Source organism: Neovison vison, chromosome 12 (assembly GCF_020171115.1).
Source record: "Neovison vison isolate M4711 chromosome 12, ASM_NN_V1, whole genome shotgun sequence".
In the NCBI taxonomy this organism is placed as follows: Eukaryota; Metazoa; Chordata; class Mammalia; order Carnivora; family Mustelidae; genus Neogale; species Neogale vison.
This window is the reverse complement of record NC_058102.1, coordinates 67,703,407-67,719,561: the sequence shown is the minus strand read 5'-3', so window position 1 is coordinate 67,719,561 and position 16,155 is coordinate 67,703,407. Positions and strand designations below refer to the sequence as shown.

Genomic DNA, 16,155 nt, shown 5'->3' with positions numbered 1-16,155 from the left:
GAGTTCTTAATACTTGAGTAATAAGCCCTCAGGAAATGTTATTTGTTGGCCACTACTTTTTACGTAGTTAAAAGCCCTGAATGGCTCCCATTTGTGCTTAGAATATTTTCACATGACAGAAAGGTATTTTATCATGACTCCTACCTGCGCTTCCACCTTCATCTTCTGCTGTTTCACTGAATATACTCAAGCCATGTCTACACTTCTCATGTCAGTCTGTTTCACACCCTTACACCTCTTTCTCCTCTGACCTGTCCATCTGAGTTGTGAACCCTTACTCCTCCCCACCCACCCCAATATTCAGTTCAAGTATTTCCTCTTCTGTAAAACCTTTGACTCCTCTTAAACCCTTGGAGAGCTAATTTCTCCCTTCTTTGCATGCCCATAAGATGGTGAACTCCCTAAGGCAGAGACTATATTTTATCCTTCTTAGTATTCTCAGTAATATGTGCAGTGCTGGCACATGGTATAAATCTGCAGTATATATGAGCTGGAAATAATACAACCAGGAAGACTGAGTGCTGGAACTTGAACCTTCACCTGACTGAATTTCTTGCTCTTCTGAATATACTGCCCAGGGGAAAGAAACTGTGGCTGCTCTATCCTTAGGGACCCAGCATATACAGTATCCAATCTGAGGACCCGTTGTAGCTTGGGGTGTTATGGTTGTGACTAAATGCATTTAGAAAACTTTTTATACTCCAAGGCAATACAGTAACATTAAGGATACTCATTCCTCTGATACGTAGTAGTGGAAACTAAGGTGAAATCCCCAGTTAAGTAGTGTGTTTGGCCAGTCAGGTAAAACAGTTCTGTTTTCCTACTTTAGAAATTTGATGGTAAATGGTTGGAGACACATCTATTTATAGGTAACTTAAGTGCCAGATTTGTTATCTCCTTTCCCCAGGCTTAATAAACGAAAGAATGTTGGACTTAACTATTGGTACTGTCTACATTAATGAATAGGGGAGTCTGGCGAAAACACGTGAACAGGAAATTCAAGGGCACCTAGTGTTGTTTTTATCAGTCCAGGAATTCTAGACTTGCAAATTGTATCCTGTTCTTTTTCTGACTAAAGAAAGGGCTTCAGTAAAAGACAAAGGACAGTGTTAAATCCATTAGAGGAATAAATTTGCAATATAATAAGTGCCAGTCATCTAGATCATTCTTTGTAATAATTTGTTCACTTCTGTTGTTGGTTTTGTTCAATTTGAAGTTTTTAAAGTCAATTTGTATCTAGTTAGAAGGAAATTATTTTTTCTTGTTTTTAAAGCTAATTTCTAAATGGCATTATTTAATCAAGACTAAGGGTGGGATTTTGGCTTTTTCTGCAATTGTCTCTTAAGGAGGATTTTTTTTCTGAAGTTAACCCAACACTAAATGATTCTGTAGTTTTTAATCCAAAGAAAACTATTACGTGTGAAACGTAATTTCAACTCTATTAAATTTGAGTTCTGTTACCATCATTTACTGAATGCCTACTGTGTGCTCAGCACTTCGTCTGGTATTGTAATACTTTCATTACAAAGATGAATAGGTTTTGCTTTGATTTGTTTTTAAAACACAGTACACGTACTTGCAGTTGTGTATGTATAAGTAGAGTAGAAGGACTTAATCATGATTAGATGATACGGTATCTGGAAATTGTTTTTCATTACTCAACATCCACCTTTGGATTTTGGAGTTAAACTCATTACATCGTCTTATGATGGGAGAAACCTGACCCTGTGTTTATTCCTCTTTTATAAGACCTCAGGTTCTTACATTTTTATCTAAAACAACTTCATATTGCTATGTACTGTTGATGCACACAATTACTGATGTTTAGAAGTGTTTTGAATTCCCTAGCAATTTTTTTTTATGTTTCACAAAAATGTCCCCCAAAGTTTTGCTCAGTAATAGTTCTGCCCATATCTAGCTTCTCAATTTTGCTTCATTCTGGGAAAGCCCAGTCAGCAGGAGAGCTTAATGCTGGCCATCTCTATCTACTTTAAAGTACCTTGGGCAAGATCATGATCCATCTCCTATTTATTTGTTTTTTTAGAATCTGCCTCAGTCTGATGCCATTAAACAACTGAATAATGGTTCTCTTTGTTTTGATGCCGTGCTCACCAAGTAATCTTCTGATCCTAATTAAGGTTTTACATCTAGTTTGCCTGCAAGGTTGGAATACATTTTCCAGAAGATACAAGTCTCTGTTCCTTGTTGCTCAATTTCTTATTGTGTAAATCAGTAAATTACTGTTATGTCATGCGTATCAGTCCCTTGTGAACTCTTAGGCTAACGGAGCTTCCAGAATTTGATTGTTCTGGATCTCTGGAAGCTGAAGGGCAGAGCTTTCTTCACGAGGTCCCTGGACAGCCAGTAATCTGTCCTCCAAGGCCAGACCCTGAGTTCATCACACATCTTTCTCTCTGACTTGCGCAAGCATTACTTAGGTGTGATTTCTTTGTGCTTTTTTTAGGAGGCATTACAGAAGATTTTGGTTGGTTGGGCTTTTTTCACCATTTGCTTTTTGAAAGGAACATGGACAGCCATAGTTGGGTCTTGGCTTTTTTTCCTCCTAGGAACTGGCAAACCAATTTGAAAATTCCTTATCAGATACAGATCTTTTGGACAAATAAGAAAACCCTCTGAAGTCCCTGGATATTTCTCTGTGTTGGAGCTTCTAAGTTTTCCCACCTCCAAATGTTGAAAAAAAAAAAAAAAAAAGTTCTTTATTTGTGTTTGATGAGCATTATCTATGAACTTACATTCATAAGGAAGCTCCTTGGAATTCTGCTGCCAATTTTATATCTCTGCCCCTTTGAGCATTTAAGATGCATGTTAGCATATTTAAAATTCCGAGAAGTCTTGAAATATGACACGTGATTAATTTCATTTACTTTGGATTTCCTGAATTTATTTGAATTCCTCAACTTCTAGTCCATCTTCCTTGGCCTTCCCTCCATCCTCAAATCCTAATTAAGTGGGACTCAGAATGTCTGCTGTATACCCTGCCTGTTCTGCTTTTCCTTGTTTGACTTTTCTACATCTGATCCTGAAGGACAGACCATGAATCCAGTGACTCTGTGGTTTCTAAAGATGGTGTGGCAGCATTACTTTAGATAACATTCCAAGAAGAGTGAGAACTCAGTACTCAAAAATCATTTGGCCATGATAATTCTTGAGTTCCATTTGTTTTTATTTTTTATTTTTAAAAATAATGTGCATTATGTTAAACCATTTAGCACATTTAAAAAATTTAATTAGGTGCCTCAAATAATGTCTTACATTTGTATAAGCCACTGTGGCTTTGCTGTGTATTAGCTCAGATGGCCTTAGACGATGCCGGTGAACCAGCAAAGCAAATATTATAAAACCCTTCTTGAGTTCGTAGTGTTCTAGTGATTGGAATAAGACTTTACTATCCTTAGCAGCAGTGCCTGATTTAGATCTCAAAATTTCTGACTCCTAAGTTCAGTAATTTCTTATAGTTGCATATTAACCAACCTTATTTTTTGCCAATTCTTTCAATTCTCCCTCCACCCCCCATTTGACAGGTTGACCCATTCATTCATTGAAGCCTACTATGTGTCAGACACAATGCTATTGTGGTGAATACTCAAAAATGAATGGGGAAGATTCTTGCCCAGACATGCCCCTAGTTCAGTGGAAGAGATGGATGAGTGCTAAATACCAGTATCCGAGACCTACTGGTACAGGTGCTAGGCAACACACATGGAAGAATACCAAATATTATGCCTCATCTGGTGGGGAATGTTAGAGAGGTGATCGCAGGAAGACTTGAGCTAAACTGGGTCTTAAAGGTCAGAAGTGGTTGGGGATAGATCATACAAGGGTTTGGAGGCAGGAAAGAGTTGGTATGTTGGGAGAAGAGGGGTGGGGTGGGGCAGTAGAGAGGCTAGACAGACAAGTTGGAGACAGCTCCTGGAGTTGGATCCTGACTCTACGACACACTAGCCTTGGGATTTTTCTGAGCCTCAGTTCCTTACTTTGCAGGGCTGTTGTGAGGAGGAGACGCACTCATGCTTAGGAAGGGCCACTCTCTTAAATCCTCTGGAGAAAAAAGTGAATAAGGTATCATACAATTGCTGATAGGCACAACCATTCAGTGTCCCCAACAAACAAACAAGCCAAGCTAATTGGATTTACCATAGGCAATGAGGACACATTAATGATTTTAAATGAGTGACATAATCAACTTCTTGTTCTAAAAACCTTTGGAGTAGTCAGCAGAGGAACAAGTTTGTGAGTCTAAAAGAATAGATTCATGGGGCGCCTGGGTGGCTCAGTGGGTTAAGCCACTGCCTTCGGCTCAGGTCATGATCTCAGGGTCCTGGGATCGAGTCCCGCATCGGGCTCTCTGCTTGGCAGGGAGCCTGCTTCCTCCTCTCTCTCTCTCTCTGCCTGCCTCTCTGCCTACTTGTGATCTCTCTCTGTCAAATAAATAAATAAAATCTTTAAAAAAAAAAAAAAAAGAATAGATTCATGTTTAGACATACTGATGTTGAGGCTTATGCAGTACATTGAGGTATAAAGCCAGTAAGAGGGAATTAGAACCGGGAATTTGTCAGAGTTAAATTGTATACTTTCAACCTATAGTTGACTTGCTTGACATGGAGGAGCAAGAAAGGTCTTTTGTTGGGCGCCTGGGTGGCTCAGTGGTTAAGCCGCTGCCTTCGGCTCAGGTCATGATCTCAGGGTCCTGGGATCGAGTCCCGCATCGGGCTCTCTGCTCAGCAGGGAGCCTGCTTCCCTCTCTCTCTCTGCCTGCCTCTCCATCTACTTGTGATTTCTCTCTGTCAAATAAATAAATAAAATCTTTAAAAAAAAAAAAAAAAAAAAAAGAAAGGTCTTTTATTCATTCCATTAACCCTGGAGTCTACTGCAGTTCAGGTCCATACTCAGGGGTCTGTATCTTCACATAGTTAGGGAGTAGATGTCAGGTTTGGGGGAATTATGCTTTCCAGCTAATAGTGCAGTATTGGATGCTCACTGTTGGCAATCTGGATCTTCTCTAGGTCTGTTGTGATCTCTATCTAGATAAGCAAAAATCTCTTTACTGTATGAAACCATTCTAGTCTTTTTTGGTCCTGATGTAGACTGTAGACTGTAGGAGACAAGTCTCTTAGGGTCACTGCCCACCAGCAGCGGCCACCACAGTTCAGTCTGCCTCACCACCCCCACAAAGCAGCCATTTTGCTTCAGTCCTTGTCTTATTTTCCAAATTATCTTCTTCACACCAGTACTTCATTTGGCTGGCCCATGGTTTTTTGAAGTTGGCACTTGAGCTTTAAGTAGACACGCATTGCCCAGTTAAGATCCTAAAACATCCTTGCTGTTACCTGGCTTGATTCATTTGTGTTTCTGCCTGACTCCTATGGGTATTTAACTGTCATTTGGAAATGAAATGGACTTCACAGCCTGGAGAAGTACACCAGACCTTGTTACAGCACATTCTGAAATGAATTGGGATTCAGACTGAAATAGGGCAACAGAGCCTCCATCCAAAGGAGCTTCTTTTTAGAAGTAGTTTACCTGCAGGGGCGCCTGGGTGGCTCAGTGGATTAAAGGTTAAAGCCTCTGCCTTCGGCTCAGGTCATGGTCCCAGGTCCTGGGATTGAGTCCCGCATCGGGCTCTCTGCTCCGTGGGGAGCCTGCTTCCCTTCCTCTCTCTCTCTCTGCCTGCCTCTCTGCCTCCTTGTGATCTCTGTCTGTCAAATAAATAAATAAAATCTTTTTTTTTTTTTAAAGATTTTATTTATTTATTTGACAGAGATCACAAGGAGGCAGAGAGGCAGGCAGAAAGAGAGAGGAGGAAGCAGGCTCCCCACAGAGCAGAGAGCCCGATGTGGGGCTCGATCCCATGACCCTGGGATCATGACCTGAGCCGAAGGCAGAGGCTTTAACCCACTGAGCCACCCAGGTGCCCCAAATAAATAAATAAAATCTTAAAAAGAAAAAAGTAGTTTACCTGCAAAGCCTTTATATGTGAGAATTGCTTCAGATTGACGTTTGTGTGCAGATTTGATAAACGGCTTCATGTTTCTTAGAATTTATATGGTGGAAGCTACTTCTTACTATTTAACTGGACTACATTAATACTACAGAGACTTACGTTTAGTGCAGGCATATGTAGTAACAAAATCTTGTAGATTTTACTTAGTGATCAATAAAACAACAACAAAATAGATCGAACCTCTTGTTTTGAATGCTCGTTGAGTACAACTTTTTGTATAAAATGTGTCCATGTTGTGTGTGGACTGGTGCTTCTTGACTCTTATTCACCCCTGGTGGTACCAACCCAAAAATAATTTCTGCTGCTTCCTCTTTCTTTACTGGTATTGTGTTATTTATAATGTGAAAGACTTGGATAGCATAACTGTTAGGATAGAATTTTGCTTAGCAGAAATTAAACCATCTCCAGAGTTTATTATGAGGGTTAGAAAGTGTTTTTCTACTGAACAATTTGTGTTTATATTGTTTCAGTTTCAGTTACTATGGCAATGACGGCAGGGACTACAAGCACCTTTCCTATGAGCAACCATACCCGGGAGAGGGTGACTGTGGCCAAGCTCACATTGGAGAATTTTTACAGCAACCTAATTCTACAGCATGAAGAGAGAGAAACCAGGTATAGTAAAGGCTGGTCAGAATTTTCTGTTTGGTTTAATAAGCTGTTAAGTTGTAAGTAGGGTGTCAATGTTTATTAATATTATAATTAATATAATAATAATATAATTAACACTAATAATATAAATATTGTGAATCCATGTATGCTGTTTTTAGGTTTCCTGTACTGACAGTGTCTCTAGTTATTTTTGCAGCATTTTTCTTGTCCTGTACCCCCATATACTTCAATCACGTCAACTAATAGCTTCAGTAAAACATTTCTAACCATGAAATTATGATTTATCTTCATACTTCATGAATAATTAATGTTATTAATTATCCAAAACATGTATAGAGTATAGGCGGAGGTGGAGGAATAAAAACGAACGACGTGTTATTTTGCCTTCAGAAAACTCTGAAGAGGGAGATAAGGCCCATAAATATTACATAAAAGCGTGGAAAGCATCACTAAGAGAAGGGCAAAGAAGGGAGAGATTGCTTTTGACTAAAGTAACTGGGAGGGTGTCATAAATGGTGGTGGCATTTATCAGGGCTCTCAAGGAGGAGTATTAATTACACACGCATTAATGGGAGAAGAGGGAGATGAAAGAGCAGGAAGAAGGGTAATACCGACCGAGGAAATGGCCTTTGGTGCTGAGTCAAGCAAGAACCAGTCTAGCTCGAGCTGGATTTCAGCTTTCCTTGTGAGCCTAAGATGCTTTGCTAATGTAGCTGTTCTCATGGGAGTAAAGAGGCCTGAAGATTTTGAACAGAATCTGTGATCACGGTGTTTCTCCAGAAAAGTGCTTTAGTTGTCATGTATAGACTGGATTGTGTGTGGAGAGATAAGAAACAGGAAAGGCTAGTGATGTGTAGTGCGGGCACTTAGAAAGGGCTTGAATTAAGGATCACGACAGCAATAGAATAGAAATTAGGAGCAAGAAAGATTGACAAAAGTGGTGCCTGGCTAGGTGTGAAATGTTGGACAGGTCTAATTACCGATCAGCCAAGCTGAGCAGAGAATTGAACTAGAAAATAAAACTTAAGTCATTATTCAGAAGTTAACCTAGAGACGAACAGGCAGAAAGAGAGGAAGGAGAGCTGAGAAATATGGAGAATAGCAAGGAGAGCGAACATCTTTAACCAAAGTTCCTGAAGGAACAGAGGAAAGAGGCTAGAGTGGAAGCAGGTTAAACTAAATTCACCATCAGCAAAACTTCCAGAAGATTCAATTTAGACTGAAAGAAAGTGATCACAAACAGATCTAAATATAAGTGTGGGGATAAATCTCAACACAAATGGTGTAAAAACAGTAGCAATAATGATAATGTCTTACACATTTTTTAAAATAGAATTAAGATATTTTCCAGCAGTGGACTATCAGTCAGGAGGGCAGTAAGTATCATTAAAGTGTTCCTAGAGATCTTTGTGTCACCGCAGTAGAGGCACAACATACAGAGAGGTGAAGATTGATTCGTTTCAGACTAATAGAGCTTATAACTTCCAAACTAGTGGAAGGGAAACAATGGAATGAGGAAAAAATCCTGGTTCAAAATAAGGCAAGGGAAAAAGAAAAAGTAAAACGCCAAAAAGTTGACACAAATAGAAACCACACAATCAGTTAGAAATGAATCCAAACATATGAGTAATTATACTAATTGTAAATACAATGGAAGTCTCTGGAATTCATCCAGTCACCAAGGGAGAGTGAACAAAGTAGAAGAGAATCAGGGAGAGAAAGACCGCTGTTTCAGGAGACAGACACTGAAGTTACGCATCAGAATTTTGAAGGCTCATTGTCTTTTCTTGATGAAATCTCTCAGTAATTCAGTTTTGCCCTCTTTTCAAACAAAGGGAAGTAAGACTGAAAGTATCTGCTGTTATTTCAAGAAGGGAGGGGGGAAGCAGTCTCAGCTTGGTGCCATTGAAGTCATATTAAACAGCTCATATTTTCTAAAAGCTTATACTTTAGGACTACATGTGATGAATTTTTAAGGCTTAACTCATTGAGTAAATACATAGCCCAAATAAAGTACCAATCAGAACAAAGTATTAGGACATTTAGGAGGAAGACTATTTTCTTTTCAGGTACCAGAGAAGCCACAGGTCTTCTTGTTTAGATATGGTAGAAACAGATAGAGGTTACTGCCTCTCTCTCCAGAGTAAGGGATGATTCCCTGAAGTGTTAGTCTTGGCAAGCAGTGAGGAAAGGGGGCAGTGGAGATTTGGGAGAATCAAGTTGCCTGTATGCAAATGGGCCCTCCCAGATTAGAGGTCCTCCTCCACTGTGCATTCTGTCTGCCGAGGAGAAAACTCAGAATCATTCAACAAGTGGCTCTGTGGGGCCCAGAGGAGGATGATGGCGGGTACAGAGCTTACTCCATTCTGAGGGTTAGGCTTCAGAGAATAGTGTGTAAATGAAAGATTAAAAAATCAGTGTGATAACGCACCAAGGTGTCTATTACAAATGTTGGGGAAGTAGCCAGAGAACATGCCATTAGGTATCATTGCCTTTGGGGTACTGATTGATGAACAGCCATTAGATATTTTTATGAATTTTCTGTAAGAATAAGGGGTTAGGAAAGAGCTTACCGTTAGACATATTGTAAATGACAAATGCTAAAAAAATGTATATGATGATTTCAATCCTCAACCCTTGTATTCCCATGTAGGTAAATCCTGGAAAGTTAGTCTTATTCTAAATGTACTACAGAACTAATCAGAAAGAGCTCTCTCAGGTTTATCTTTAGGCAAAACCAATATGATAGAAGTAAAATGATGAATATTCATTTGGAAATGAATTGCAAAATTTGTATCACAACCATCTCTGTAGTTACTGGTTCCTTCATCCGCTGGCCCTTTCCCTTCTCCTCCCCATCTCCCCACAGTGCTTAGCTTGACCAACTTCGGTGATACCATCTTAAAACGAGGAATAACTGGACTTGGCTGTACCTAGAAAAGCAAACGCTCTGGTGGTTAGTGGGGGTTTTTTAATGTACAGTTTGCAAAGAATTAGAATAAAATACACTCAATTGCATTGAACATTTTTTCTTGACTGATTATGAAATCAAGCTTAGACTTTAAATGAAGACCTTCCACAAGCTCATTTAGCATATTAGAATCAGGGTTCAAAAAGGGATATCCACCTAACATATTTGTACTTTTAGTCACTATAGTTACTTTTATATACTTCTAATGTAAACTCTGATAAATGTTAATGATTTTGGTGGTTTGCATATTAGAGAACAGATTTTCCTTACTAGAATATTAGTCACCTTTGTTAATCATTGATTTAAGCAGCATTAGAAGCAAATTTTTCATTTGGCCAATATGAGAAAGTGAAATCTGGGTTGGATTTATATTTTGAGAAAGAAAAGTATTCTTAATGATTATTTTGATTCACCTTGAGATATCTTTTTTTAGCATAGCAAACTGAAGTGGTAAACTCGAATAAATAAATGAACATTTCTTAAATGGGAATAGGTAGGAATGCATTTAAAATTTAAATTATTTTTTCTTTGAAAAGGCAGAAGAAATTAGAAGTGGCCATGGAAGAGGAAGGATTAGCAGATGAAGAGGTAATGTTAGCTGTAATTACTGTGACTGTAGTTAATGATACTGTGTACTTTGAAGTTACTAAGAGTGGATCTTAACTGTTCTCACTATAAAAAAAGTTACTTATATGAGGCGATGGGTATTTTAACTAGCCTTATTGTGGTAATCATTCCATGATATGTATGTGCATCAGAACATCACATTGTAGGGTACCTGGGTGGCTTCAGTGGGTTAAGCCGCTGCCTTCGGCTCAGGTCATGATCTCAGGGTCCTGGGATCAAGTCCCGCATCGGGCTCCCTGCTCAGCAGGGAGCCTGCTTCCCCTCTCTCTCTCTGCCTGCCTCTCTGTCTACTGTGATCTCTCTCTGTCAAATAAATAAATAAAATCTTTTAAAAAAAAGAACATCACATTGTAGACCTTAAACTTGCAGTGTTACATGTATGTCAATTATATCTCAAGCAAGTTATTGGGGAAGGGACTAATTACTGGATAATAACAACCCCAGTGACTTTTTTCATGTATTAATATTAGATGATTTTATAACTTAGGTAATGTGGATTTCATCATTTGAGTATGGGCTTCTTACTTTCTTGCTATGATGAAGATCTTTAAAAGGAGGCAGCTTTTTATCGTTTCAATTCTGAGAACATAGATTAGTGAACAGGGTCTACAGTAACCTAAGTGCACGGAACAGGCAAAGTGGGCTCCAAGAAGAATCAGTGAATTGTCAAATCTTCTCACAGTTTTTCCTGAACATTTCTTAAGACCATTGAGTTCTCTAGTCCAGTGCCTCTCCCCATCTTTAAATTACTATGTGTTTCACTTGAAGAAAAACTGCCCCCAGCTGGGCTCTCTTCTTGCAGTCTGGACCCCACTCCCACCCCCAGCTTTTCTGCACACCCCACCCAGAGTTCTCTATCTAAAACCAGGTTTGATCCCATCATTCTTTTGCTTATGACCCATTATTGGGTCCCGAGTACTGTCGGATGAGTGCAGGAGCCTTCACAGTTAGGTCTCCGCAGTTTCATCCTAGCCTCATCTCTTGTCCCCCAGCCCCATGCCCCATGCCACTACTGGGTTACTCTGACTTCCACGTTCTTGCCTGTGGACCTTTCACAGGCTATTTCTGACATTTAGAACTTCTTTACCCTTATGCAATTCCCATTCTTCTTCAATTAGCTCTGGGCCTCACTTCGAGCCTCAGTTCCACGGGGAAATCTTCCCTATGTTCTGCACAAACACCGTTCCTGTCCCCGCAGCAGCGCTAAAATATCCCCTTCCACAGTAGACACTTCATGATGTCTCTCATTCAGCTTTACACCTCCAGACATGGCAGAGGGCTACAGATAGAATAAATATTTGGTGAATAAAGGAACAATGGCCTTTCCCTCCAAGAGTTTACCATTTAGAAGGAGTGATGATGATTGTGTGTGCATAAAAATATGTATACATGATAGAATGTGGCAAACTTTGAAAATACAGGGTTTTTTTAATGTAGGGACCAAAAAAGGTGTCATGAAAGAGGCAACAACTGATTTGAATCTTAGAAAAATAGGGAGACTTACTAGAATTAAGAGATAAATAGAAAATAATTGCCAAACAATGAACTATAAAGAATGCAGTTAAGGACACAGCAAGGTAAATTGACAGAACATATGGAAAGGCTAGGCTGGTAGTAGTTTACTAAGAAATGTACAGGCAATAGGGAGATACAACTGAGAGTAATCAGTTTAGCAGTTTTCAGTGATCAGAAAGGAATTTCTGTACTTTAAGAGTGATCTTCCAGGGGCACCTGGGTGGCTCAGTGGGTTAAGCCGCTGCCTTCGGCTCAGGTCATGATCTCGGGGTCCTGGGATCGAGTCCCGCATCGGGCCCTCTGCTCGGCAGGGAGTCTGCTTCCTCCTCTATCTCTCTCTGCCTCTCTGCCTACTTGTGATTTCTCTCTGTCAAATAAATAAATAAAATCTTTAAAAAAACAAAAAAGAGTGATCTTCCAAATGATGACTTGAAATCAAATCATTATTTAATCTTTCCTGTCCCTTTCCTAAGACTGTTCCTTTATTTTTCTGCGGACACTGTTTAAATAAAATAAAACATTTTATGATTTGTACCAAATGTGGTTACTTTGTTAATCAGTTGACTCAGCATCTAAATTATTTGCATAAAATTACTATGATAAATGTCTTAAACTCATTTAATTATATTCTTTAAACTTTAAGGAGAAAGGTAGTGATTTAGATCTGTATTGCAGTCAATAAAGAAAAAATAAAGCAAAGCACACACCTTTTCTCATTTATTCATTAGTATTAATAACTTCCTTATTATTAACAAATAAATTATAATTGTATTAATGCATATTACACATCATTATATTTGCATATATAGAGAAACATTTTATATATATAAATGAATCTTAAGCACAAGATCTTAATTTGAATTCTCAAAAGAGAAATTATAAAAATAGATGCTCAGGGGTCAAGCAGATAACATGAATGAGGGAAGCTGGCTGGATTATTTTCACAATATCTTAGGTCATATATTCTTTTGATCCAACACACTTTGTTTGCACGTTCAACTCCCAAGAATATTTTTTGATTCCCACAAAGAAATAGGCTCTATTTTTTTTTTCTTTTTCTAAAATATCGGATCCTCACAGTTTATCTTTTGATAAAGACATACCCCTTTTCACTTGACTGAAAGGAGACACGAGCACCAGCCCTGTTCTACATGTCACCTGATGACTGGCATCAGTTAGAGAACCCATGTCCATCAAAAGAGGACTGACTGCCTTTTTGGCCCAGTGTGGCCAAGGTCCTGTTTTTCAAGAGAGGCTGGAAATCTGGACTTTTATGTGACATTATTTGCTTTTTTAGAATACTGGCAAATAATTCAAGTGTTTTAAGAGCAACTTGTAGGTAAAATCAAATACATCTGTAGGTTGAATACAATTAGTAGCTTTCAGTTTGCAATCTCTGTTCTGCACCAGGAAGGAGAAAATACATTTAGAGCTATTTTCTTTAATTCTTCTAATCAACTTGGAGAAAATGTGATATGATTTATACCTAAAAACAGTTAGTGGCCCATAATAACTATAAAACTTCTAATTTTTTTTAATTTTAATTCCACAAGTGCTTATTATTAGGCCCCATGCTAGGTCTTAGATCATGGCGAATTCTACAAAATAGACATCCTCTCTTAACCTTGATATCAAATATGTTGCAACTATCATTATATGGGGTGGATTTTTCTCTTTAAAGATTTTATTTTTTTATTTGAGAGAGAGAGAGAGAGAGAAAACGAGTTGGCGGAGGGGCAGAGGGAGAAGAAGAAGCAGGCTCCCCTCTGATAGGGGAGCCCAGTCTGGGACCCTGAGACCATGAAGTGAGCTGAAGGCAGACACTTAACTGACTTAGCCACCCAGATGCCCTAGTGGATTTTTAAAAAATAAAATTGTTTTATAAAAATCTAGTTTTAAATTGAAAGCTAGTATTTATCCTTAATTCATTCATAATAGAAAATCTTTGTAAAATAATTTGTGAAAGTTACTTGTGAAAATTAAACCATGTACTGTGGTCATGTAGAGGATATATATGGAGATGAAATTGCCAGCTGAACTCTTTCCTATCTCAGAACTTCTGTGTACACTGTCTTGTACAAAAACTGAGCATCCCACAGATCGAGAATCTGAGGATTACCCATTTAAAAAGGAATGGAGAAAGGAAGAAAACAATGCATGTCTGGTTTCATCTCACTTAAGAAAATCCCATCAGACATGGAATATTATACACTCTAATGGGAAAACAAAATAAATTTAAACTGCAAAAGGGAGCCATGAAATGTTAAGCCTGCCCACAGATTTTTCTCTTTGGCAAAAGAGAATATGATTACTACAAAAATGTTATTTGTTTTTCAAGGCTACTTAATCTACACAAGTTATGAGCAGATACATCAACATGCTTTTTTAAAATCAATATATTTTTTTGAGTTTATTCTTTAATTCCTAGTATAGTCTTTAATTCCTAGTATAGTATAATTCCTAGCATACAGTGTTAGATTAGTTGCAGGTGTACATATAGTGATTTAACAATTCTATATACTCAGTGCTTATCATGTCATCAATATATTTTTTAAGATTTACTTATTTATTTGAGAAAGAGAGGGAGCGTGCATGTGCAGGAGGGACAGAGGGAAAAGAGAGAGAGTCTCCAAGCTGAGCCCAGAGCCCTACACAGGGTTCCATCTCACGACCTGAATGGAAACCGAGAGTCCTATGCTTAACCGTCTGTGCCACCCAGGTGCTTCATCAATATATTTTTTTAATGCTAGCTTGCTTCACCTCCCTCTGAACTGCAACACTGATTTTAAGACTAATATCATGGCGGGGGGGTGGGGCACCTGGGTGGCTTAGTCGATTAAGCGCTGGACTCTTGGGCTTGGCTCAGGTCATGATCTCAGGGTTTTGGGGCCTTGGGCTCCACTCAGTGGGGAGTCTGCTTCTCCTCTCTCCCTGCCTCTCCCACTGCTACACCCCCTCTTTCTCTATCTAAAATAAAAATAGATAAATCTTTAAAAAAATGTATATTTTTAAAAAAATAATGTGACAGTGTTATAGTGTGGTCCCGTTTTTATAGAATTATGTGATCCCTATACTTGTGATTCTCCCTTTTTGCCATTAAATAGCTGTGCCCCAGAATGCATAAACATTGTTTACTTGCTGCATTACACAAGCTATTAAATATTAGTGAACATTATTTTCTTTAGTGGCTTCTCTCCTGTTGATTTTGAGCATGATTATGAATGTAATGAGATCATCTTTTCCATTCAGATTAAACAAATTTCTGAAATGACACCCAACTGTCATTGGGTGTCAACTGTCACCCAACTCCATTTTATATTTTACAAATCAGAAACCCAGAAAGAGTTTCAGAATTCTTACCTTTATTCATTTATGTAATAACCACCCCTCAACCTCTTTGCTGCTTGAAAGACATGATACTGTAGTGCCACCATGTGGCCTTTTTAATTAGTCTTAAAATAAGGGGCTCTTTGGGGCTCTTTTGTTTTACTATACTAATTCAGTTATTTGTAAAAACAAAACAAAACAAAACAAAAAAACTATTCAATGGATTTTTTAAAAATATTTTTACTTTATTTTTTCAGTGTTCCAAGATTCGTTGTTTGTGTACCACACCTGGTGCTCCATGCAATACGTGCCCTCCTTAGTACCCACCACCAGGCTCACCCAACCCCCCACCCCCGTCCCCTCCAAAACCCTCAGTTTGTTTCTCAGAGTCCAGTATCTCATGGTTCATCTCCCCCTCCGATTTCCCCCAACTCACTTCTCCTCTCCATCTCCCCGTGACCTCTATGTTATTCTTTATGCTCCACAAATTAGTGGGCATTTTTGAACCAAAAAATAGTCTTCACTGTTTCCACCATTGATGTGCCTGTGTGTGTAACTTCATTCAGCTGTTTAAAGATGTTTAAATTGAGGATATAATTTCTTGATCGCATCTTCTTAGATTAATTTTGTTGGAAGTATCAGAATTCCATTGCACTGGTGATGCACATTTACCCATTTCCAGTTAATTGATAGTTTGCCATACCTTTTTGAAAACAGATATATACAGGAATAGTAAGACGCCATTCAGTGGTTATACCTTGTACAAAGCAGTGTTTCTGAGCTAAAATGGTCACTTCAACTTGATTTGCCCTCAGAATGGAACTCTTGAAAGCCTGGTGGGGTTCAGTTGACGGTGAACAGGTGCTTAGCTTTTATTTTTGTTTAATTCCTAATATATGAGACATCTACTGGGAACTAACAGAATGTCAGCAGAGTTTTGTTTGGTCAGGGGGAAAATGACATGTAGAACAATAAAGTGAACGTCCCTTCCAAATGTAACCTTTGGGTATTTCATAATGTTTTTTATCAGCATTAGTTATTTTTTGGAGATCTTTGGAAAACATATTATGAAATTCCTGAC

At 38.6% G+C, this 16,155-nt stretch overlaps 1 protein-coding gene across 2 annotated transcripts in view; it reads left to right on the top strand.

Moving 5' to 3' along the window:
* STK38L (serine/threonine kinase 38 like) overlaps positions 1 to 16,155 on the top strand; it is an 86,263-nt gene that overhangs the window by 49,611 nt on the left and 20,497 nt on the right. For both annotated transcript variants that reach the window (XM_044229159.1, XM_044229160.1), the window contains exons 2-3: positions 6,493 to 6,637; positions 10,142 to 10,193. In XM_044229159.1, coding sequence (XP_044085094.1) covers positions 6,504 to 6,637; positions 10,142 to 10,193 — 186 coding nt within the window. In that variant the 5' untranslated portion in view covers positions 6,493 to 6,503. The remainder of the gene's footprint in view (positions 1 to 6,492; positions 6,638 to 10,141; positions 10,194 to 16,155) is intronic.